This window comes from Hyperolius riggenbachi, chromosome 7, assembly GCF_040937935.1.
Source record: "Hyperolius riggenbachi isolate aHypRig1 chromosome 7, aHypRig1.pri, whole genome shotgun sequence".
NCBI classification, from domain to species: Eukaryota; Metazoa; Chordata; class Amphibia; order Anura; family Hyperoliidae; genus Hyperolius; species Hyperolius riggenbachi.
The window spans coordinates 248,566,479-248,591,825 of record NC_090652.1 but is presented as its reverse complement, the minus strand read 5'-3'; the positions used below and the strand labels follow the sequence as shown (position 1 = coordinate 248,591,825).

Genomic DNA, 25,347 nt, shown 5'->3' with positions numbered 1-25,347 from the left:
AGTGTTTCCATCAGGAAAGAAAATATAATTGGTGAAAGGGGGCAACTTTGGCGTGTGCCGTTGGGAATTTGTCCGATAGAAAACCAGCTGCATTAACCATGGCAGAAAGGCATGAGTATAATGCAAGGATGGCTCCCAAGATTGGACCTGCAAAATCCAAATTAGTCATAAAACCCCAGTGTACTCTGTCAAAGGCCTTCTCCGCATCCAATGTAAGGAGCACGGACGGGGGGTTCAACATTTCCACCAATTTCAACCTGTTTTGTTTTTTTAAGGAACAGTTATATACAGTATGTTATAACCCTAAATATCAGATGATAGGAAGGTAACCCATTACCATGGTATGACCTGTATTGCTGACACGCAGTCAAAAGTCTGCTTCACAAACTGATAGTGAATCTAAACCAAAAAACTGTGACTGTTTCAAGGAACAAATAATAAATCAGCATACGTATAGTATACACAAGTGTAACTTTAATGTGTTTTGTAAATAGCAACAAGAGTTACTCCACACACAGTATATGCCTGATATCAGAATACAGCTAGTGTGTAGCATGGATAGTGTAATGGTTAAGGGCTCCGTGCCTCTGACACAGGAGACCAGGGTTCGAAGCTCAGCTCCTCTTCAGTGAGGAGACTTTGGGCAAGACTCCCTAATACTGGTACTGCGTATAGAGCGCGTCCTAGTGGCTGCAGCTCTGGCACTTTGCGTCCACCAGGAGAAAAGCGCAATATAAATGTTCTGTGTCTTGCCTTGTCTTGGCAACTAGGGAAGGTCAGAAATGCTGATTTCTGATTCTGTGGAAATTAGGATTACCGAAAATGCACATTTCAGCGGAATTCCAGTACCAATTACCGCAGAAGTCATTTAAAACAAAAAGTTGTTTTGCGGATCTGTACTCAAAATTCAGCAATACCTGGTAGTAAATGGACCAATCAGGATGCAGTAGTTTCAAGCTGAAATTGGAATACCACAGACATTTTAGACCAATCACAAGACTCGGATACTACTACGTGTTACCAAGCCAATGCTTTCGAGCTCTGTGATTGGGCTAAAATTTCCAAGTTGCAGTAAGGCGTTATTTCTGCAGAATACCGATTTCCAATAACCGCAAGCCCATTTTTGATCGGAAATGCAGAGATTTCCATTCCGTAAAAACCGAATGAGCATCCCTCGTAGCAACTCCAAGCAGATTTCCCGTAATGCTAAAGCTGAAATTGAAAAGAGAAGTTAGTAATTTTTCAATAAAGGATTGGTGTTTTACTGATGCAATTAACATTTTTTTTGTTTTGTTTTTGTTTGTTTTTTGGGGTTTTTTTTTTGCATTTCATGTTATTTATCAGTAGATACAGTAACAGCAAAGAAAAAAGTGAAATGTTGGTTAACTAAGAATAGGAAAACTGTGGACAGGTCAGCGATAAAACAACAACACTGCAGACTCTGTAATGTCTTTGCTGCTGCTCCAGCCTTTGTGCGTTCCATAACCTTCCCAATCCAAAGCAGTAAAGTCTCCACACTGTCTGGGATCTGCTTCAGGGAAAAAGCCGCCTCCTCCAATGCAATGCTAGAAGGAAGGAAAACAGCAATTTAGTTATTACCAGGAAACCCCCAATTCCTAAAAGAATCATGTGCGCAGAGCACACACCACACACAACCACCACACTAAGCTGCCACCCAAACTAACTCACTGCCCACAACTGCACCTCCCACACTAAACTGCCGCCTACAACTGCCCCTCCCATACTAAGCAGCCCACCACACTAACCTGCTCCCCACATGTCCTTCTGGGTCCAGGCATATTTACAATTAGGATGAGTTTGAAATAATACTAGTCAGAAACCTTGTAATATAAAATATGACAGTTGCCAGGTTGTCATGGTGATCTCTCAGCTTCCGGGTCTGTGCATTCTTACAACTGTGGATTAGTTTTATAAATAGCATACCATACCCACTGCCTTTGGACATGTGTTACAGGGAATCTGAAGTTGCCTAGCAGTCTTGCTGTTCTCTTTGGCTGCAGTAGTGTCTGAATCACACACCAGAAACCAAAATACAGCTAACTGTATGTTGGTTTCTGGCCTGCATGCTTGGTCAGGATCTAGGCTAAGGCCTCTTTACACTAGCCCATTTTCATTGCCTTGCATTACCCTTTTTTATTGCAGGGTAAAGTTATAGCAATGAAAACCTTTCATAGCTACCGCGATGCACTGAAAGTATCAAATTTAACATGAGGACAACAGCGCATTATAGGCAAACACCTGCAGCAAAGTGCGGCGACGGGAAGCCATGTAAGTCTATGGCAACACAGAGATTTTAAAATGTTTGGTGTTAGCGTTACGGTGCACATGCGCAGAAACTTATTTTTTCAATACACTTCCGTGCAATTCTAATTTCGGCCACAGGAAGTGGACCCTAGAGCCTCACTTCCTGCTTAGCTTGCAGCCAGACGGGAGATTACTGCGCATTACCGCAGTAATCTCCAAAGGCTATTTTTAGTGTTGCGTTGGAATGTGATCATCGTACCACAGCACACGGTTAACATCGGCTAGAAGTATGAAACCGACCTAAAGGTATTAGTGGCAGAGGATCAGCAGGACAGCCAGGCAATTTGCTTTGTCTAAAAGGAAATAAATATGTCAGCCTCCATATCCCTCTCACTTCAGATTCCATTTAAGATGTTTATTAGGGCTGGTGCACACCAAGAGCGCTTCTGAGTGCTTTTAAAAACACATGTGTGTGTTATATACACACAGATCAGTGGTGTTCCTACCATTGGGCGCAGGGGGGCGTGGCACCCCGGGTGACTAACAGCCAGGTGGGTGTCGCCACGACCCCCCATAGTTGCAGTTTTACAGAGCAGGAGGGGAAGAGCAGTGCTAGAAGGAGGGGTGACAGGGACAGCGGCGGGGTGGGGGGACATATACCCCCCTCCCTCACCTGGGTCCCCTCCTTCTGCCTCTCTTCCCCTCCAAAATGACAGCGGGTAGCAAAGAGGCAGGGCGGGCGGAGAATACTCACTTCACTTCCGCGTTCCACCTCCAATGCTGGAGGCGCAGAAGAGGCATGTGACGGCGGCGCAGCGTTCCAGCGGCTGATACGCGAAAGTGAAGTGAGTATTCTCCACCTGCCCGCCTAACCTGCCTGTTTGCTGCCCGCTGCCCCCGCTGTCATTTTGGAGGGGAAGAGAGGCAGAAGGAGGAGACCCTAGTGAGGGAGGGGGGGATATTACCCCCCTCCCCGCCAGTGTCCCTGTCACCCTCCTTCTAGCTATACTGGGGGGGGGCACTATACTTGCTACACTGGGGGGGCCCCTATACTAGCTACACTGGGGGGGGGGCACTATACTAACTACACTGGGGGCCACTATACTAGCTACACTGGGGGCAACTATACTACTTACACTGGGGGGCCACTATACTACCTATCTTGGGGGTAGCTATACTGGGGGCCACTATACTAGCTACACTGGGGGCAGCAGCACTACCTACATTGGGGGCAGGAGCTATGCTGCCTATCCTGGGGGCAACTATACTAGCTATACTGGTGGCAGCTATATTGGGGCAACTACACTACCTTCACTGGGGGCAACTAACTACCTATACTGGGGGCAACTGTGCTAGCTACCTATACTGGGGGCAATTTTTTATTACATATACTGGGGCAACTATATTACCTATACAGGGGGCATCTATACCTGGCATTACCCGCCGTGGCGCACTTAGAATGCCACACTCGCTGCTTTACTTTTGTTTTGGGGGAGGGGGTGTCTTATAATACCAAGCACCGGGTGTCAAATGCCCTAGGTACGCCACTGACACAGATCACAACCTGCATGAATTTCTAGTTGGTGTTCCAGATTCCTGCATTGGTCTCCCTACCCCAAAATCTGTTGTTAGGTTGTGAGTCTCTTTCAATTAGCTTGATGCAGGAAGTAGCGGTAAATATACAGCACACACACAGCTGTGCGATGGGCTCCTAGAGCAACCGGGTTACTTCACTAGCATGGCTGCTACTATGGTAATTACTATAGTAGCAGCTGCGCTACTAGAGTACCGCGGTCGTGCTGCAAGGGCATCGTATGGCAGTAATGAGCGCAGGCTATGCTGAGAGGGCCGCACACTGCATGTGCTTGGTAATTTTCACACGCACTGTGTGTGTCCGGTATAATTACCGCTACTTCCTGCATCAAGCTCAATGCTAGTGCCCTGTTTTCTTTAAAATGGTAGTGTAAAAGTGTGAGTGCTATATAATCTCTATAATAATAAGTTATAAATAAATACATTACATGTTCTGTATGGCAGCCTTTCACTCGTACTCCAGCGCACAGAGCCATTGCAGCTTTTTCATAATTGAAAACAGAAAACTGAACGTATCCAGGTTCAAATCCTCTGGCTAGAATAGGCAAAATGATAGGTTGTATAAAGAGAAAACAAGAATGAGGAAAAAACAACAATAATAAAATTACTGGTAGTCCTTGGTTAACGAACGAGATAGGGACTGTAGGTTCGTTCATAACCTGAATTCGTTCTTAAGTCGGGACGCCCCCATTCCTTAAGCAGAGTAGGCGCAGCTGAAGGCAGATGGAGGACACCTCACCTGTTCCATGCCGCGCGGCCCGTCCTCTCTCTTCGATGACTGTCCCCCCGGCGGCTTCACATGCGTCGCATAATGACACATCAGGAGGCGCCGCCACTAGGGGCTCCTGATTGCGTCATTATGCGACGCATAAGAAGCCGTCGGGTAACAGTGGACGGAGAGAGAGGACGGGCCGCGCAGCTTCTGGGCAGCACGATGGGACGTTAGACCGGCATGGAACAGGTGAGATGTCCTCTATCTGCCTTCCGCTGCACCTACTCTGCTTTAAAAACGGGAGTAGAAGAGGTAGTCCCCAGTGGCGTGACGTCATCGCGGCGGGTCGGCGGGCCGTTCGTAAGTCGGGTGTTCGTAAACCGGGGGCTACCTGTATTACAAATATTGGATATCAGGAGGAGAAAGAAAAATCACCTTTTCCATTTGGTGAGTAATAGTTTGCTGTCTTCACTGCATCTCCAAAGTCATAAACAATTGGTATTGCGGGTCCGTTGTTTGTTGGGCAGGTTCCAGCATTGTAAACAACTGGATATTTCTATAAGTGAAAATGTAGTGTAGATTATACCAGTGCATGTGATAGTTATATAATGCAGCCCAAACCAATCCTTTAATAGTCTCATATAAGACTGAGAAACAGGGGCGTTGCTAGCATCCAAAGCTCAGTGGCACATGCCCCTGATCTATTGTGGGGGGCCCTGAATGTTCCCCAGGCAGAGTCAGCTGTGGTGCCTCAATGGCAGGAATGCTGGGAGCTGTGGTGCATCAATCAGGGGTATGCTGGGTACTGTTGTGCCTCTATGTAGGCATACTGGGTGCTGTGGGGCAATGTTGGGTGCTGTAATGCCTTTATGGGGGCATGCAAGGAGCTGAGGTTCTTCTATGGGGCATGCTGGGAGCTGTGGTGCCTCAATGGGAGGCTCATGTGAGCAAGGGAGGGGGTCCACTAGAATGTCAGGGAATGCTAAGGTGGAACTGCCAGATAACCTGACAGCAGGCCACCCCACCCTGCAGAAAGCCAGACCAGCCAGCACCGAAGCCAGGTATCTCTGCCAAGTTATGGTTAAATGGCACGGCCTATTTATCTTATATGCAGCATTTTAGGTTTTTTTTTGTATTAATGGAGAGGGGGTTTTCATCCGACATTTTGCTGGGCAGGCCTACATAGACTGCTGTTAAGTTCATGTAAATTTGGCTCCACCCATGACCACACCCACATTATGGTGTGTGCCCACACCCATTTTCCAGCTGGAGTGCCCAAAAGTGCCCCCGAAGTCTAAGAACACTAACAACGCCCCTGTTGAGAAATAAAGAGCTGCAGGCACGTGCAGAGGGGGTGCTGCAGCACCCCCCCTTTTGAGAGTCAGTGACATGGGCCCCTTTTCACCTGACCTCCTCTAGTTCACTGTGCAAAATAGCCCTAAGTGCCTGCTTGCTTACCTGTGGCCATCCGCCGCTGATAAGTGGCGGATCTGCTGCTGCAGGTCAGACCAGGGGCAGACATAGTAGCTGTCGGGCGGGGAAAGAGGGCCCCCCCACATCAAAACTCTTGCAGCTTTGGTGCAGCGCGTCTCAATGGCAACCGCGCAATGCCAACTCGACGTAGGAGACACAGCTGCCAGACACACGTTTACCCTCATTGGAGTGCCTATCAACCTTGCTTAACATAACTTCATGGGAGCAGCCCCTGCGATTGCAGCCCCTGCGATTGACCCCTTACATCACAGCCAGCATTTACATGGCAGCCAAGCAGCCTGCACTCCCTCACAGACCCCCCCCCCCCTCTCTATAAAAATGAAATGCACTCGTGCCCACCATGTTCCAGTCTGTCTTTAGGTGGAAAATTGAGAGGAAGGGACAGAGCTTGCTGGAGATAGGGAAAGCGTTAGGGCCCGTTCAGACTACAAAATGCGGACCGCAACGCATGCGGACCGCAACGCGTACGAACGCACGCATGTCCGCGTTCGTATGCGTTGCGTGGCTGATCCCATCACTGAAAAGTGAATGGGACAGCCGCGCGTTTTTGTAAAATCTGCGTGCAGCATGCGTTCCCGGACCGCACAGGTCCGGAACGCATGCTGTGTGAACATCAGACATTGCACTCTATGCAATGTCTGATGTCGTGCGTTTTGGCCACCTGCACGCGTTTCCAAAACGCGGCTGGAAAGGCGTGCAGTGTGAACGGGCCCTAAGCTAGGCTTGTTTATTTTGATCCTTGCTGACTAAGCAAGCATAGTACTATCACTACTGCTTCAGGGCCTCTGTTATCACTGTATTGTGTTTGAACTGTTGCATATTTCAGTGTCGGAATCACAGTACATTCTGTTTGAACTGTTGCATATCTCAGTGTAGGAATCACAGTACATTCCTAAATGTAGGAATGTACTGTGATTTCTGCCCTTTAGGGATCAAAACCTGACTTTGCATCAACTCCATAATTTTTGGTGGGACATGTCTAGGTGTTAGACCCTTTGAAATAAGTTTAACACCACTTTTGTGGCCAGAAACAGTCTTTGTAGGCTTCTAAATTTGCCTGGATCAGGGTTGTGAGAAGGCGCCCAGAATTGTGTGGAGTTGGGTGACTGATATCAATTTATATGTATAAAAAGAGTTTTTTTACCTCTATAGACGACTCACGAGAGCGATATATATCAGGGAGACTTTATTTTTTAAAAAGTGGTTATACTGTTGACAACGCGTTTCACGGGACCAGGCCCGCTTCCTCAGGTCATTAAAGTCAACCTTTAAAAAGAACTGTGTGATGTGCGCCATAGTAAAAACTAAAAATGAAAATAGTAAAAATGTGCCTGTCCATTGAAGTTTATGGTGGTTCACGCAAACTCGAACTTTTCCAGAAGTTCGAGTTCGCTGTTTGTGAACCCAAAATTTGATGTTCACGACATGTCTATACATTATACCATGAGGGGTTTTTTTTGCCCTTCAGTATCACTTTAATCCTGCCCCATCAGCAACTTGCAGTTCCCAGTTTCACCTGTTGGTGGATTTTGGCTCATTACTGTATTGTATCTGGTTCCACTGTTCATCAGTAGATATCTGCAGTTTCTAATTGCTAACACTTGTTGCTTGAAGTCGTTACATTCTAATTACAGTCTTAACTGCTTTATTCAGCATTTAACAAAGTCGATATTCCAGGCTGAACTGCTCTGACCTCTGATCTTAGATCCCGTTTCCTGGTTTCTATGTCTGTGTGTTTTCCCTCTCCTACCCTGTTTCTAGACCTAACTTCCTTGACCCTTTATAGGGATCCATGGATATCGCCAACATTCTAAAAGTGGTTGTGGATACAACAAACACCCAACTCATTACTCCACTGAACTGAATAGCTTCTAATTGCCACCATGGGCGTAACAATCACCCCAGTGACCCCTGTTAACGCAGGGGGGCCCAGAGGTTTGGGGGGGCTCTTCTCCTCCCTCTCCCCAACCGCAAGTGCTGCCAATTAGCAAAAATACCTCCCCGTTTGCTCACAAAAACTGTCCCCGACACCTTCTTTCATCATGCAGAGTAGTGAGTAGCAGGAGCGTGTGTAATTTTTTTAAAGCTCCCAGACGCTGCGTCACAGCAGAACACTCCCTGCTGCCATTCGTCGGGTCTCCCAACCCAGTGACCTGCATGGGGTTCAGGGACCAAGGGGGGCCCATGCTATCATTTTTGCAGGAGGGCCTTATTAAGTCTACGTACTCCCCTGATTGCTGCTACTTTATGGTCATTACTAAAATTTTATCTTTTTGAAGGACTGATTGTCAGAGAAGAAAACCTGTTCACACTGTTATAAAGATAACTTATAAAAGAACATTTTTGTTTGTTTGTTTATTTTGTTAATAAATAAGCCCTTGTGTATCCTCCGCTGATGCACAGTGTAGTGAAGTGACTGGCATATACAGTACTGTATACACAATACTGACCTGAGAAATACAGGATATGATTGTCACTCTGTTCTCGTGTTTACCTTGTACAGGTTGAAGAGGTTTCCCCCTTCAGCAGACAGGAAGCCATTACTAGTGCGATATCTCAGGAGAGCCGCATCTCTCCATCTGGTTACTGGCGTCTTGTTCGGCACGTGCCATATCGCTACATCCCCAGCTCTTATATCATAATATCCAGGATTCTGGTCAGGAAGAGAAGTTACATAGATAGGATTAAAGGCTATTTTACCCCAGAAAATTAAATCAGAGGTTCAGCTGTTATAACTGAGCCAGGAATGTCCTGGAAACCGAACACTGATCTCAAACTGACCAAAAGCCTAATGCACATATAAGAATTTGTCATGTTTGCACAGACATCCTAAAGAACTGAAGGAACCCAATTTAAAATCAGCCCGCAGAAGGTACCTGTCTCTGAACTTAAGGAAAACTTAAGTGACAGTTCTATGGAGGTTGACATATTTAGCCTGGCAGCCCTGCTGATCTAGTTGGCTGCAACAGTGTTTTAATCACACCAGAAACAAGCATGCAGCTAATCTTGTCAGATCTGAAAATGTCAGAAACGCCTGATCTGCTGCATGCTTGTTCAGGGTCTATGGGTGAAGAACTAGAGGCAGGGCCACCGCCACCATCTGAAACTTCTGGGCCCCATATTGTCTAAACCTACTGCGCCCCCCCATGCCAAATCACAATCTGCAGAAAAAAAAGGTCTTTAAAGCCCTGAACACACAAATACCCTTGTGTCTGCTTTTCATTCATCTGTAATATTGATGTGTAGCTGAAAAGCACCCCCCCCCCCCCCTCCCTTCCCAGCAGACATCTGTAAGGGCAGCCAGAGCCAAGCAGACACCAATGTGCATAGACAAATGAGACTTTCATATTAAAATGCATTTCTATCCTCTGCATTACCACATGACAGGATGCATTTTTACAGATGAGATGACATACTGTTTCTAGGCTGTTTGCAACTGAAATGCACTGGGAGAATGTATTGCCTGACGGACAATACATTCACATGTGCATTATAAGTGTGCATAAGCCCTCTGATCCAAAATCAGCACAGCCATCTGTACATACTGCATAGCTTCCAACTGTCCCTCTTTTGGAGGGACAGTCCCTCTTTGGGAACCCTGTCCCTCTTTCCTCCTCATTTGTCCCTCTTTCAGGACTTTGTCCCTCTTTCTATGTAAATATATGTATTTCTCTACTAAAAAATGTGTTTGATTGACTCTAAACTTTATTCCCATCCTTTTAATTGATATATTACTATTTTTAAAATGATAATATGAAGGAAAATGAACCAGGATAGAAAGGACCAGTGTGTTGTGGTTTGAATTATAAAACAACATATTTTTCTTATGAAATCTTTATGATATGCGTGACTAGGGGTGTGACAGGGGCGTGGTCAGGGGTGTGATGGGGCATGGCTTAAGTTTTCCTCTTTCTCATCTCAAAAAGTTGGGAGGTATAATACTGTAAAGAGCACACAAAATGCAAAAACACATAACACATGCATATCCATACATCACACACAGCCAGTCTCCCTCACTCACTGTCCCTCACTCACTGTCCCTCACTCACTGTCTCCCTGACCTGCCCAATTCCCTTTCATCTCTAAACTTCTGAAGTTATCAGCTTGGTTCAGAGCTGTAAACACAGCTGGAAGGAGCAGATCAGGCTACAGTATATTAATCTTTCTCTCCTCTAGCCTGGACCTAAGTGTCAATATCTACACACTAGTGGAATCACACCTACAAATGTGAAAAAAGCGAAAGCACAGGAGTTACAAGCAGAGAGCTTACCCTCTGCCAACACTCTTAGCCCTTCATGTGGGGAGGGGAGGTGACTGAAGTGAATAATGATGAGAAAATGCAATCACAATAGGGGGGTAAGGAGGTAGGTGTGAGACAGCAATATCTGTGTGCTTTGCTAGTGCTAGTTTACTATTGAATGACATTCAGAATCTATATTATACCAGCAAGCATCCCCCTCAAAACTTGCAGCTCTGGTCAAGTGCCTTCATGTGCTTCATTTTGCTTCATGGTAGGGTCCCCCTGGCTGGGACCCAGAATCCCTTGGGGCCCATATGCTTCTCTCCCCTGTAATGCTCTATTGGTGGTCCTTTCCACAATTATCAGCGTGCTCAGTGTGATGTTGAAAAAAAGAGAAAGCTGAACATGAGAGAGGAGAAGAGATAGAGACCAGAGAGCTCACTAAAGACTCCATAACTCCCAACTGTCCCTTTTTCGGAGGGGAGCCCTGTCCCTCTGTCCCTCTTTCACCTTCATTTGTCCCTCTTTCAGGACTTTGTCCCTCTTTCTATGTAAATATATATATTTCTCTACTAAAAATGTGTTTGATTGACTCTAAACTTCATTCCCATCTTTTAAATTGATATATTACTAATTTTAAATTGTTACTATGAAGGAAAATAAACCAGGATAGAAAGGACCAGTGTGGTTTGAATTATAAAACAACATATGTTTCTTATGAAATCTTTATGGTATGTGTGAATAGAGGCGTGGTGAGGGCGTGACCAGGGGTGTGGAAGGGGCATGGCTTAAGTGTCCCCTTTTTCTCATCTCAAAAAGTTGAGAGGTATGAAGACTCTGGTAAATATTCCCGATTCTTCCAGCCTCTGATTGCACTGTGCACTGGATCCTAATGGTTTAGCTATGCCATAACAAGTGCAGTTTCCCCCATCTCAATGCAGAGACCAGTGCAGTGGACCAAAGGCTATAATTACCCAATATCTCAATGGAACTTTCCCAGACCTTTCCTCTGTCCCATCCATCTCACTCTTGGCATGCGTTGAGTGATTTTACTTGACATTTAGATGGAGTCAGGTTTCAGAGGAAGTACAACACAGTGAATAATCAAGCAAGTATGCCTGAATTTTTTCCTGCTGATCACTGCATAAGGAAGGATTAGAGAAGCTGTATCGGCTCCAGAAGAAGTGGGAGGGGCCTACACATGTAAACTCTTTGGGCCAGATTTATCAAAAGCATTACCGACAGTTTTTTCTTCTAAAACTGTTCTAACCAGTAGAGGAACTGTTCTGCATGATAGTAAGAAACTTTTCAAATTTCTAAAAACCTACTAATATTTTGTCTCAGACACTCTTGATAAATGTCCCCCCTTTGACACCTGTTCCTATGCCACTGCCCCATAATTACAAGATTTAGCACACTTTAATTTTTGAAAAGGTGAATATTCAAGTTGGTTGAAAAGTGTTCCTTCAATGGATGTGGTTCAATGTATCTTGTTGCCCAGAGCGCCTCTACTTCTGTGGACATCTTAACCTTCCTGGCGGTAAGCCCGAGCTGAGCTCGGGCTATGCCGCCGGAAGGCACCGCTCAGGCCCCGCTGGGCCGATTTGCATAATTTTTTTTTTGCTGCACGCAGCTAGCACTTTGCTAGCTGCGTGCAGTGCCCGATCGCCGCCGCTACCCGCCGATCCGCCGCTATCCGTCGCGCCGCAGCCGCCCCCCCCCCCCCCAGACCCCGTGCGCTGCCTGGCCAATCAGTGCCAGGCAGCTCTATGGGGTGGATCGGAATCCCCTTTGACGTCACGACGTCGATGACGTCGGTGACGTCATCCCGCCCCGTCGCCAAGGCGACGGGGGAAGCCCTCCAGGAGATCCCGTTCTTTGAACGGGATCTCCTAATCGCCGATCGCCGGAGGCGATCGGAGGGACTGGGGGGATGCCGCTGAGCAGCGGCTATCATGTAGCGAGACTTTGTCTCGCTACATGAAAAAAACAAAAAAAAAATTTTAAAAAAAAGATTTGCTGCCCCCTGGCGATTTTTTAGCAAACCGCCAGGAGGGTTAAAGTCAAATGATTTGCATGATAAAGATCAATAATAAGAACAATAGACATGAAGTCAAGAAAAGATTTCAAAGAGAAACAAGGTGAACTCAGAGGTGAAGGTCTGTCAATGCCTGACACTACCATTTGACACTTTTTGAATGACGGTGGGCTTACAAACATCTGTATCGGACCCAATATAAAAAATTATAAGCGTTAAAAAAAAAGGTATGGGCAGCACTACTAAGTGCTTTTTTTATATATTATATGCATGCTTGCGGAGAGCTTGCAACTGGTCTGCAAAAATTCTTAGGATACAATGAAATGCATCTTATTGCTGAACTCTTAGTAAGTCAAGCCCAGAGTCAGTAAACAGATGACAGCCCAAAGCTCTTAATTAGTAATCAAAGCAGGAATCAAAATATAGCGATACCGTGGTTTAAGCTGTTGCTATTTTTCCATGCGTAAGTACCCATCTGTACAGAATTTTGTATATTCTACTTGTGTGGTTGCATTTCCCTTGGGAGCTACAGTTTCTTTCCCCTTCCCAAAAGATACTTATAGGCTAACTGACATCTGGTCAAACAGTCCCATTCCTGTAATGTATATGACTGATGCAGGGCCATTTCTTCAGGCATGCGAAGCGTGCAATCGCTCCGAGTGGCAGGAGGGTGGGCACTGCGGCAGAGGGAGCGGGCATAATAGTTACAGCTCACCTGCCATGATCCCTGCACACAGCCATTATCTCCTTCCGTTTCCCAGCGTCCATCCCATTGGCAACAGCGCCCCCAGTGATGATGTGACCGCATGTCATCACAGCAGGGGGTGTTTACCAATGCAACAAACGGGAACAGGGAGAAGATAGAGGCTGCGGGGGATCGCGTGAGGGATGTGAGTTGTAACTAAGCTACGCCCGCTCCCCCCCCCATCGCTATGCCCGCTCCCCCCCCCCACTGGAAGCACCTACCTACCTAACCTATACTCGTGGCACCTACCTATCTAACCTATACTCGGGGGAACCTACCTATCTAACCTATACTCTGGGAACCTACCTCTCTGACCTATACTGGGGGCACCTACCTATTTAACCTATACTCAGGGCACCTACTTATTTAACCTATACTCGGGGCACCTACCTATCTAACCTATACTGGGAGAACCTACCTATCTAACCTATACTCGGGGCACCTACTTATCAATCCTATACTGGGGGAAGATACCTATCTAACCTTTACACAGGGGACCTACCTATCTAACCTGTACTCGGGGCACCTACCTATCTAACCTATGCTGGGGGCACATGCCTATCTAACCTATACTGGGGCACCTAATTATCTAACCTATACTGGTGGCAACTATACTGGCTACCTTATACTGGAGGCACCTACCTAACTAACCTAGGCTGGGGGCACCTACCTATCTAACGTTTACTGGGGGCACCTACCTATCGAACCTATACTGGGGCACCTACCTATCTAACCTATACTGGTGGAACCTACCTAGCTAACCTATACTCGGGGCACCTACCTATCTCACTTGTACTTGGGCCACCTACCTATCTAACCTATACTGGGGGAACCTACCTATCTAATCTATACTGGGGGAACCTACCTATCTAATCCATGCTGGGGGCACCTACTTATCTATCCTATACTGGGGCACCTACCTATCTAACCTACACTGGTGTCAACTATACAGGCTACCCTATACTGGAGGCATCTACCTAACCTATACTGGGGGCAACTATGCCTGGCTACCTACCTATACTGGGGTTGATCTATAGCTTGCTAACTATACTGGGGCAACTAGACCTGGCTAACCTATACTGCGGGCACCTATCTTAGCTCCATGGGGGGGGGGGGGGATTTTTACACCCTCGCCCTGGGTGCAATTTAGCTTAGAAACTGCCCTGGCCATTAGTCTAATATGTTCTATGTCCTCCTCAGTAAAGGTTGCTTAAAGAGAACCTGTACTGAGTAAAATTATTTAAAATAAACACATGAGGTAACTTCAAATGAACATTACATAGTTACCTTGCCATCAGTTCCTCTCAGAAGCTTACCATTTTCTTCTTACAGTGATCCCTTCCAGTTCTGACACCATTTTGTCAGCACTGAAATATATCAGTTGCTGTCAGTTATATATCAGTTGCTGTCAGTTACAGCTGAGAGGAGAACTGATGTGTCCATGTTTCCCTATGGCTCAAGTGGGCGATATTACAGTTTAACGGTGTGCTGACCAGGAAGCTGTTATGAGGTAATAGCCATTTTCAAAATGGAGGACGGAGAATTCCATTGATCACAGTGGAATGCAGGAGAGGAAAAATAGATTCAGGAGTAGACTACACAGGAGGCAACTTGACTTGTGTATGGTTATTTTGACTTTTAATGTTCCGTTCAGGTTTTCTTTAAAGTGGGATTGTCACCATAAAAAAAAAAAAAAAATATCAACAGCAACTGGTGTGAGTGTATTAAGTGATAAAGATGCTAATCCTGCATTCAAAACTTTTAAAACTTTTTCTGCTGTTATGGTTTGGAGTTATCACATACCTTAGAAGCACTGGCCCTTTAATAGCCATTGCCAAACAGTTGCATTCTGGGGGGGTCTTTTATCTATAATATATTCCTCCTCTTCCCTTTATTTCCCTGGCTAGCTGAAACATGATCCTCTGCTCACTTGTGTTTACAAGCAAGGCTGGGGTGACTCAATGATTGGAGGAGAAAAGAAAAAAAAAAGTTAAGGGAAGAAATGACATCAGTATTTAGCCTCAAACTGTGGGCAAAAGACATGGTTCCCACCAGGAACAGGATTCTCTTCATTTACTATATGAAATTCACTGAAATCAAAACGTGGACAGTACAATACATGTGTCATGTAAGTAGATCAAGTATTTATCTACTTATATATGTGTTTTTCCCTGGCATAGTGTGGCTAATCATCCTGCTTTAAGGTTTTGTGGAAATACAGGACACATAAATAAAACACCATAAATTAGATATTTTTTTTAAATATTTTACCTTGTAGTCATCACTTGTTGCTCCATCTGGTGAGCCAAACGTGGCATAATTTGCCCAGTTCCCATCACCTGTTGGATAATTAGCATTATTCCCCTGTTGACTGCTCCAGCGATCTCCAGTGGTACACTTCCCATACAGGTTGTTCTCATGAATACTGGCCACCAGTGTCCACCCTCCCCCACTGGTGGTCATGTCACAGAATGTCTGATAAGACACTCCATCCTCCGTTGTGAGAGTGTAGATTCCATCTGTGAAAATATTTGCAACTATAAAAGTCAATGAAAGATTCCCTGATTACTTTTTCCCCATAGATTCCCCAATCACTGCCCTTTGTGATGTGTCCACTGTCTACCAGTGTGCTCCTCTTCCGGCATCTCCATCTACATGGCTTTTGCAGTGTCTGCATTCACATGACCCGCCAGCTATGTCACATGCCAGCAGGTACACAGGAGGCCAGTGAGCCAATGAAATGGCATCCTATATAATAAAACCCTAACTGTCCCTGCGTCATCCTGTCCCTGCGTCCGTGTGGAAAAGAACTGTGCATATGCGCTAACAGCTCTGCGCTGTCCCTGTTGTTGCTAGGGCAACAGGGACGCACAGCGCAGAGCTGGGAGTAGGACGCGCGGAAGGAGGAGGACGACGGGCAGGTGTCCGCGGGTGGCTTGCGCTGACGCGCGCACACACATCCGCGCACCACTTTTTAGGATACAGCCAGTGTTGGGGTCGCGGCCAGAGCCTAGCGCCGTTTTTAAACAGGCCTTAGGCCTAGTACTTCAATGAAATACCAAACATACCATGAATACCATACATTTCTACCTTGTAAAAGTTGTCACTGCTAACCTTTCTGTGAAATAGGGTGTGTCACACCTATCATTGTTACAAAAGAGATTGATGGGCAATCGTGTGTACATTTAAACTGCTCCCGATCGATAATGGGATAGATTTTCCGATGGTAACTTCTGAAAAATGATTCCGTTATTGATTGGGAGGCGATTGGACAAGTAAAAAAAGAATTGGTTCACTCACTCACCCACCCACAAGGCTACCTACCTACCCACCAGGCTACCTGACTACCCACCCCTCCCACCAGGCTACCTACCCACCCCTCCCACCAGGCTACCTACCTACCCACCCACCTGGCTACCTACCTACCCACCAGGCTACCTACCTACCCGCCAGGCTACCTACCTACCCACCCACCAGGCTACCTACCTACCCACCCACCAGGCTACCTACCTATCCACCCACCCGGCTACCTACCTACCCATCCACCAGTCTACCTACCTACCCACCCACCAGGCTACCTACCTACCCACCCACCAGGCTACCTACCTACCCACCAGGCTACCTACCTACCTACCCACCTGGCTATCTACCTACCTACCCACCAGGCTACCTACCTACCTACCCACCCACCAGACTACCTACCTACCCACCCACCAGGCTACCTACCTACCTACCCACCCACCCACCAGGCTACCTACCTACCCACCCACCATGCTACCTACCTACCCACCCACCAGGCTTCCTACCCACCCACCCACCAGGCTTCCTACCTACCCACCAGGCTACCTACCTACCCACCCACCAAGCTACCTACCTACCCACCCACCAGGCTACCTACCTAAGGGATACCTACCTACCCACCCACCCGGCTACTTACCTACCTACCCACCCACCCGGCTTCCTTCCTAGCCACCCACCAGGCTACCTACCTACCCACCCACCCACCAGGCTACCTACCTACCCACCCACCCAACCACCCACCAGGCTACCTACCCACTCACCCATGGGAGCTGTGCGCCGGACGGAGGCTTGAACAGGAGGTCTGCTGCTGCAGGTGAGTAAATGTTGTTGTTTTTTTATTTATACTAGCAGGTGTATTTTCTGGGCAGGTCTGCCATATGATTGCATGTATTTTTTGGGCAAATCTGCCGACATGATTGCATGTATTTTCTGGGCAAATCTGCTACACGATTGCACGTATTTTCTGGGCAAGTCTGCCGACATGATTGCACGTATTTTCTGGGCAAATCTGCCGACGTGATTGAACGTGTTTTTTGGTCAAATTTGCCGACATGATTGAATGTATTTTCTGGTCAAATTCGCCGACGTGATTGAACGTATTTTCTGAGCAAATCTGCTCACATTATGTGTATTTTCTTGAGAAAACCTGCACACTTATGTGAATTTTCTGGGAAAAGGGTCACCAAAACTTGGGCTCACTGTCTTTGCGTTGCACTTTTAAAGGGAACCTGAGGTGAGAATAATATTGAGGCTGACATATTTATCTCCTTTTAAGCAATACCAGTTGCGTGGCTGCCGTGCTGGTTCTCTGCCTCTTATTCTTTCAACCATAGACCGTGAACAAGCATGCAGCAGGTCAGGAGTTTCTGACAATATTGTCAGAACTGAGAAGATTAGCTGCATGCTTGTTTCTGGTGTAATTCAGTTCATTACTGCAGCCAAATAGATCAGCAGGGCTGCCAGGCAACTAGTATTGTTTAAAAGGAAATATATATGGCAGCCTCCATATCACTCTCACCTCATGTTCACTTTAAATTACAATTAGCTCCGCCCTCATCCGATCATTGCCACGCCCATTTTTTGCCGCTGCGCTGCGTGCCGCAGGTTGTAGCCACACCCATTTTTTGCCATGGGGATCATGGGTGCCCGCAATTGGAATTTTGCACAGGGGCCCGCTGCTGGCTGTGTCCGCCACTGCATGGATGTTGCACATGGAACAGTTGGCTTCACATGGAGTGGAAGGTGGGTGCTGCACATGGAAGGGGAGTCACAAGAAAGTTTGCCTAGGCATGGAGAAAGTAACAATCCAGCCTCGGCTTTAGGGCTCGTTTCCACAAGCGCAAATTTACATGCATTTTCTGCATGCAGATTTGCATAATCAATATGGGAAAAAATCTGCACAGCAGAGCAATCAGAATTCGCACACCGCAAGCATAGTGTGTGATTCGCATGTAATGTAATTAATAGGAAAATCGCATGCATTTTCGCTATGCGAATCTTCCATGTAAATTTGCGTACGTTTTCGCGTAATATTAATGTAGTCGCACACAGGCACTGACATGGTTAAATTCGCATACTTACAAAAATATGCGAAAATGCGTGTGAAACGCATATGAATTTGCATCCGCATGCAAATTGGTTTATGCTTTTTCCTCAATGGAATCGCACCGCACTAGTGGAAACGTAGCCTAATTCCTTACATTTTGATTACAAAGTACAGTATAACATCCAATTCACTCACCTTCAGTCCCAGGCTTTGATTGCTTAATTTCAGCGCAGCTCCTGTAGCGGTCATTATTGTATCTATTGAAATCTGATGCACTGATGTAATTGTTGTCATAATCCTTACAACAGGACAGTAACTGACTGATGACTTTCATCTTGTTCTCATGAAGGCATGGGCTGTCTATGAAGAAAGATATAATCTAAATTCATTACATTAAGGCAAGGTACTGACTGATGCTTAGTAGAAGGGAACTTGAGGTGAGAGGGATATGGAGGCTGACATATTTATTTATTTTGCAGATTGCCTATTATGGAATACAGACGGCAGGACAGAATAAAAGAATTTAAAAACTTGGGGGGGCATAGGTGGACTTACCTCCCCACAAAGAACATAGACTGATTTGTTCAGTAAAAGATCCACATTTATTTCGTACTAAAAAAACAAGACGGCAATGCGTTTCACGGGCCCAAAGCCCGCTTCCTCAGGCAAAGTACAATTGGTAGTCACAGTATTTAGTTGAATAGGACCTCAGAGGCGCTCTTGTTCCTATTTGACTGAATACTGTTATTCACAATTGTACTTTGCCTGAGGAAGTGGGCTGTGGACCAGCGAAACATGTTGCAGACTCTTATTATTGGAGTATGAAATAAGTGTGAATCTTTTACTGAACAAATCAGTCTATGTTGTCTGTGGGGAGGTACGTCCACCTATGTCCCGTATCCCGCTATACCTGGCTCCGTGGGGGGTGCAATTTTTAGACCCTCGCCCTGGGTGCATTTTAGCCTAGAAACTGCCCTGCCTCTGCAACTACATAAAGTGGTGATGTTTCTAGAGCACATGTGTCGAACTCCAGGCCTGGAGGGCGAGATACATGCCAGTGTTTAGGATGGACTGAGAAAGAGAGCAATGAGTTCTACCTGATGGACCACACCTTTCCTGATTCAGGCCCATCAATTCATTTGAGCTGTATCAAAAATGTGTGAGGACCTCGGCCCTCGTAGGATCGGTTTGACATACCTGTTCTAGAGCGTGACCCACGTTGACCCAACTGAGTCATCATAACCGCGTAGGGAGACGGTCTTTCTCCCCATGCCTGAAATTGTGGATGCCTATAGCAACGCACGTTTGTGAGTAGTAGTTATTTCTTTACATGTCCCATTTCCTAGAAATACTACACACTATTGGTGCTCCTTTTGTCTCCTTTTCTTACCGGTACCTGGGTTTCCAAACCTGAAATTCATTTCCCGAACTTCACAGAATCCTTTCCAAGAATGCCTAACATTGACCTCAGCCTGGTGGGCTACATACTCTAAAATAAAAGCCTTATTTATACAGTTAAAAGGGAAACTCAGTGAGGGATCCTGGCACTCAAAGCACTCTCACTAACTGCCCAGCGTAAGACAATGCATTCAGCTAAATGGCTCAGATCACATTTAAAGTGGTCTGATACTTTGACATAACAATCAAAAAAATGTGTTTTCCTAATTTTTATTACTTATACAGTTATCATATTTGCTTTTGTGTACAAGTAATATTGTCTGTTTACAAATTACAAGTTTCCAAAGTGTAGTTTATTGTGCCCTAAAAGCTGTCATTGCATTTTATTCAAACTGCTTTTTATTATATATTAACATCTTCTAATGAGCTATTCTGAACTGTGTGTGTGTGCCTGAAGCACAGAGAGCTTCACAGAGAGCTCCTTTTCACTTGTTACATTGTGTTTACACACATTGTAATAACATTGAAATGTAAACAAAGATACTGTTATTTCTGTAAAGGCCATATAGGCCTAAGCCTTGGCCAGCTGCTGTCCGAGGGGAAGCTAAAAAAGTAAGTGGGATTCCTGCATATGATAAAGGAGGCAGCAAATGGAGAAGGGAAGCGCAAATGGGGAGCAACACAAAAAAGAGGGGAGCTGCTGCCCACAGCAGCCGTGAAAAATAGGAGCAATTCTACCTCGATGTTACACATAGAAGATTGTGCTGCAATTGGAATTGGACGCTCTCCAATTTCAATTGAAGCCCCATCTTCTATGTGTCACATCCATGTATAATTGCCCTTATCTTTCACGTACAGCTGCCTGTGAATTGGAAACCACAAGAAAGGTGGCCTAGGGGCAGAAAAAGTATCAATCCATACCTGGTCATAGGTAGTACATCACATGTGAATTTTAAACAGAAGCTGCTATTCACTATTTGGAATCAAGTCCCTATGATCTGGGATAGGCTCTTTCAACAGACAAGTGAAAGGAAAGGTCCCACATTTCTGTATCACTTATGATGATATTATTATCATTATACATTTATATCAGGGGTCTCAAACTCGCGGCCCGCGGGCCATTTGCGGCCCTCGATACAATATTTTGTGGCCCTCGCCGGCAAAAGCTTACTTATAGTTCGCTTCAGTGCTCCCAAGTAATCCGCCACATCCCCGCCGCTAAATGGGGGCTGCAGAGCCCCCAAATCGCCCGGGGGGCAATCCGCCGGCATTTCCTGGAAGGGGCAGAGCTTTCAGCTTCAGCTCTGCCCCTCCTGACGTCAATCGCGGCGCATAGCCGCCTCTGCTCGACCCTCTCTGTGAAGGAAGAGTGAGAGGGGCTGGCAGAGGGGGTGATGCGCCGCGATTGACGTCAGGAGGAGCAGAGCTGAAGCTGAAAGCTCTGCCGCTTCCAGGAAACGCCGGCCAATTGCCCCCCGGGCTATTTGAGGGCTCTGCAGCCCTCGTTTTGTGGCGGGGACGCGGCGGATTACCTGTAATGGGAGCACTGAAGCGAACTATAAGGTAAAATAGGCAAATAGGCAAAGTAGTTTGCTTCAGTGTGAATTTGATTTTAAAATAAAAATCAATGCAAGGGACGTGGGGAAGGGGGGGGGAGGGGGGTGGATGGGCTAGGGAGCTGCTGATTGATTGATTCCCTTATGCGGCCCAGCCTCATCCTGACTTTGCCTCCTGCGGCCCCCAGGTAAATTGAGTTTGAGACCCCTGATTTATATAGTGCTTACATTTTTATAAGCTTTATACAAAGTTCATTTTACAAAGTTCATCCCGCGAGAGGACTGTTCCCATTCCAGGGACGTAGATATACGCCCCCCGCCGCATCGCATCTGTGCGCGCTCCCTGCGGTCTCCTGCACTCATTCTCACCACCACCATTTAGTAGAGAGATTAGTGAATGGGAACGCAGTTCTCATTCATTGATCTAAGTGATCTTTGGCACGCAATGATCACCGTCAGCAATAAAATGTCTGCGCCATTGTATCTAAGGAAGTAACACTTCCACGCATTACTTTCTGTTCGTGTACTTATAGAACGCTAAAAGGAAATAATGCACATGGACATCTTGTGGCCAAATAGTAAAATTACACCTACATATATTAATTTTAATAAAAAGATCCACACTCACATTTAAAATTAACTCCTTCCTCTCCCACAATCTCCCATAGTACCCAGAAAAAATGTTTACATAAAACAAAAAATTACAATAAAAAAATAGTTACCTTAGGGACTGAAATTGTTTAATATTTATGTCAAGAGGGTATATTACTGTTAATTTTTAAATTATGGGCTTGTAATTAGTGATGGACGCGAAACTGAAAAAAATGCACATTTATTTCCAAATAAAATATTGGCGCCATACATTTTACTAGGGAAATATTTTAAATGTTGCAATAACTGGAACAAATGGGCAAATAAAATGTGTGGCTTTATTCCACAGTAGAATGTTTTATTTTAAAACTATAATGTCCGAAAGCTGAAAAAATAATTCTTATTATTCTCATGAAAATGCATTAATAAAAACATTTTTAGCATAATGTACCACCCAAAGTAAGCCTAATTTCTGGCAAAAAAAATATAGATCATTTTGTTGTGATTAGTAGTAGTAATTAAGTTATTGGCAAAAGAAAGGGAGGATCGCTGAAAGTTTAAAATTGCTTTGGTCCTAAAGGCGAAAAACCCCTCAGTGGTTAAAGGCAGAAAGACTCCTGACTAAGATCCTTACTGGAGATGCTGGGAGATCTGGAGACACCTAAGTTAATCAAGCCCTCAGACAGCGTGTTCTACTCACCCTGTGAAAACCCAGGTAGAACCATCAGACCCAACAATAAGTAGATGAACATCTCCTAGATGAGTAAAACACAAACCCTTATGATACAAGTAAAAGCAACACAACACATCTTCATTGAGCAGCACAATACAAAACTCACCTCCTGTTTCCGTATTGTCCCGTACTAGAGCAACACTGGATGTCCTTATGCACAGGATTGTACTGAGGCTGATCAAAGGTAACTTTTAGAATGTCGGGATCAGTCAGACAATATGAGATTTGCACAGACTTCAGCACTAAACTGATCTAAGTCCACAGTTGGAATGCAGGTCTTTTAAACTTACATTACCTCATCAGCATATGGTGGACAGGAATGAATGAAAGCTGCAAGGACAGCTACATTTCTTATCAAAAAGGAAGGTATGTTCCAGGAATTGTAGCAAAACATATTGTCAGCTAGTGGCATTCCAGTCAATATGCAAGCCGAGTTCTCATGAAATTTTAGTAACATCAAGAAGTTCATGGCAATAAAAGGTAAAATTGTTGGTATTTCTTGTCCATTTTTTGGTCAGGGAAATATCAGTTGTTCTTGTCCATTTTTGGTCAGGAAATATCAGTTGTTTGTTTGATCGGGTAAATAATAATAAGCTGAATATTTGTATAGCACTTTTCTCCTGTCGGACTCAAAGCGCTCAAGAGTTGCAGCCACCGGGACGCGCTCAAGAGGCCACCTTGCAGTGTTTGGGAGTCTTGCCTTGAACTCTTTACCGAATAGGTACTGACCCTAGCCAGGATTAGAACCCTTGCCTCCCACATCAAAGGCAGAGCCTTTAACCAGTACACTAACCAGCCACTGCTGAATGTTGAGCTCAATTGTGGGCAGGGCCGGATTTAACATAAAGCCCTGTAGGCACGAGCCTATGAGCACCTGATGATGGAAAGGTGGCTAACTTTCCCCCCGAGCACCTCCCTCCGTCCCTATGAGAGTGTAAATGACAGGCTACTCACCCTGCTCTCGGCAGTCCACAAGATCATCCTTCAGTCAGAGGCACCTCTAGCTACTTAAAGAGAAACCGTAACCAAGAATTGAACTTCATCCCAATTTTCTCATTCCCAATTTTCTGATTCCCATGAGAAATCTTTACCATTTCACAAATGGATCACCAGGGGGTTTGTATGGCTGATATTGTGGTGAAACCCCTCCCACAGTGTGATGTCAGAACCATGGTCCTGACATCACACTGTGGGAGCCTTGTTACATTGTGGGAGATAACAGCTGTTTACATCTGTTTCCAACTGCCAAAAAAAAGCAAGCAGCATCTTCTTCCTCTGACATCACCTGCCAGCAGTAAAAATGTCACCATGTGGTAAATGTCAAATTGTAAATCAGGGAGAAAAAAGATTTTACACTGGGCAACTGCTGCCTAAATCATTTATACATAAATGCAGGCGGCGGGGCAGCGGCGGCAGATACATACCTTCTGTATGCTCCAAGGATGCGTCTCTCTCTAGCCTCTGACGCGACTTCCTGTTTATACCGGAAGTCGCGTCAGAGGCTAGAGAGAGACGCATCCTTGGAACGCACGGAAGGTATGTATCTGTCGCCGCTGCCTCGCTGCCTGCATATAGCCTATTTAATGCTAGAGGGGAGAGCGCAGAGGGGAGAGCCCGAGGTGAGGGGGGGGGGGGCATCCCCCCTCCCTGCCGAACTGCCACCAAGCTTTCCCCTCATGCTGCCACCCCTCCAGCACCACAAAAACGGCCCTGAGCGGGCCCGGGGGGAATGGGGGGCCTAACCTAACCTGGGGGGTGCCGCTTGTCACTCACAACCTAACCTGGGGGGCGCCTGTCACTCACAACCTAACCTGGGGGGCGCCTGTCACTCACAACCTAACCTGGGGGGCCCCTGTCATTTACAACCTAACCTGGGGGGTCCCTGTCACTCAGTATCTAACTGGGGGGTCCCTGTCACTCACAACCTAACCTGGGGGGCGCCTGTCACTCACAACCTAACCTGGGGGGTCCCTGTCACTCACTACCTAACCTGGGGGGCGCCTTTCACTCACTACCTAAACTGGGGGACTCCTGGCGCTACCTTAACTAGGGGGCACCTGTCACTACCTAAACTATCCAGGCCAGCCAGCCCAGCATCACCACCAGCCAACCAGCCCAGAATCACTATCAAAAAGGCCACCGCATCACCACCAGTCAGGCCAGCATTTACTTCAACCAGCCAAGCACAGCCCAGCATCACCGCCAGCCCGGCCACAGCATCACCACCAGCCAACCCAGCCACAGCATCACCGCCAACCCAGCCACAGCATCGGCCACAGCATCACTGCCAGCCAACCCGGCCACAGCATCACCGCCATCCAGGCCACAGCATCACTGCCAGGCCTTTCAGCCCACACATCATCCCCAATCCAGCCACAAACAGTATTGCCAGGCACAGCAGCCAGTACAGGAGAATTCAGAAGCCAGGTGAGAGGTGTCTACCATATTAAGGAGGCTTTCTGCCTATTTATGTGAAATGCTGTCTATTTATGTGCCTCATGACTGCTGAATTTGTCTTGTTGGGGGCCTCATTTATTGCTGAATTTGTCTTGTTGGGGGCCTCATGATTTGTTGGGGGCCTCATGATTGCTAAATTTGTCTTGGTGGGGGCCTCACGATTGCTGAATTTGTCATG

General features: G+C 46.2%; 1 protein-coding gene across 2 annotated transcripts; it reads right to left on the bottom strand.

Moving 5' to 3' along the window:
- Nucleotides 1–452: 452 nt before the first annotated feature.
- LOC137524937 (intelectin-1-like) lies at nucleotides 453–23,004 on the bottom strand. 2 transcript variants are annotated; one of them, XM_068245465.1, is made up of 8 exons: nucleotides 22,819–23,004; nucleotides 22,680–22,734; nucleotides 18,630–18,794; nucleotides 15,359–15,606; nucleotides 8,559–8,717; nucleotides 5,006–5,126; nucleotides 4,287–4,393; nucleotides 453–1,565 (listed from the first exon to the last, which is right to left on the bottom strand). In XM_068245465.1, the coding sequence occupies exons 2-8, from the start codon at nucleotides 22,729–22,731 to the stop codon at nucleotides 1,413–1,415; spliced, it is 1,005 nt and encodes a 334-aa protein (XP_068101566.1). In that variant the 5' UTR covers nucleotides 22,732–22,734; nucleotides 22,819–23,004; the 3' UTR covers nucleotides 453–1,412. The 2 variants fall into 2 exon arrangements, with proteins under 2 accessions (XP_068101566.1, XP_068101567.1); XM_068245466.1 differs by lacking the exon at nucleotides 22,680–22,734.
- Between the last annotated feature and the right edge of the window lie 2,343 nt (nucleotides 23,005–25,347).

Bases quoted from the DNA above. Each gene is read 5' to 3' on its own strand.
- LOC137524937 (XM_068245465.1), bottom strand. From the start codon at position 22,731: ATGTTCATCTACTTATTGTTGGGTCTGATGGTTCTACCTGGGTTTTCA. The intron at 18,795-22,679 runs GTGAGTAGAACA...CTTTCTTCATAG, and splicing joins TCTACCTGGGTTTTCACAGG to ACAGCCCATGCCTTCATGAG. The intron at 1,566-4,286 runs GTAATGTATTTA...CCTTCCTTCTAG, and splicing joins AAGGCTGCCATACAGAACAT to CATTGCATTGGAGGAGGCGG.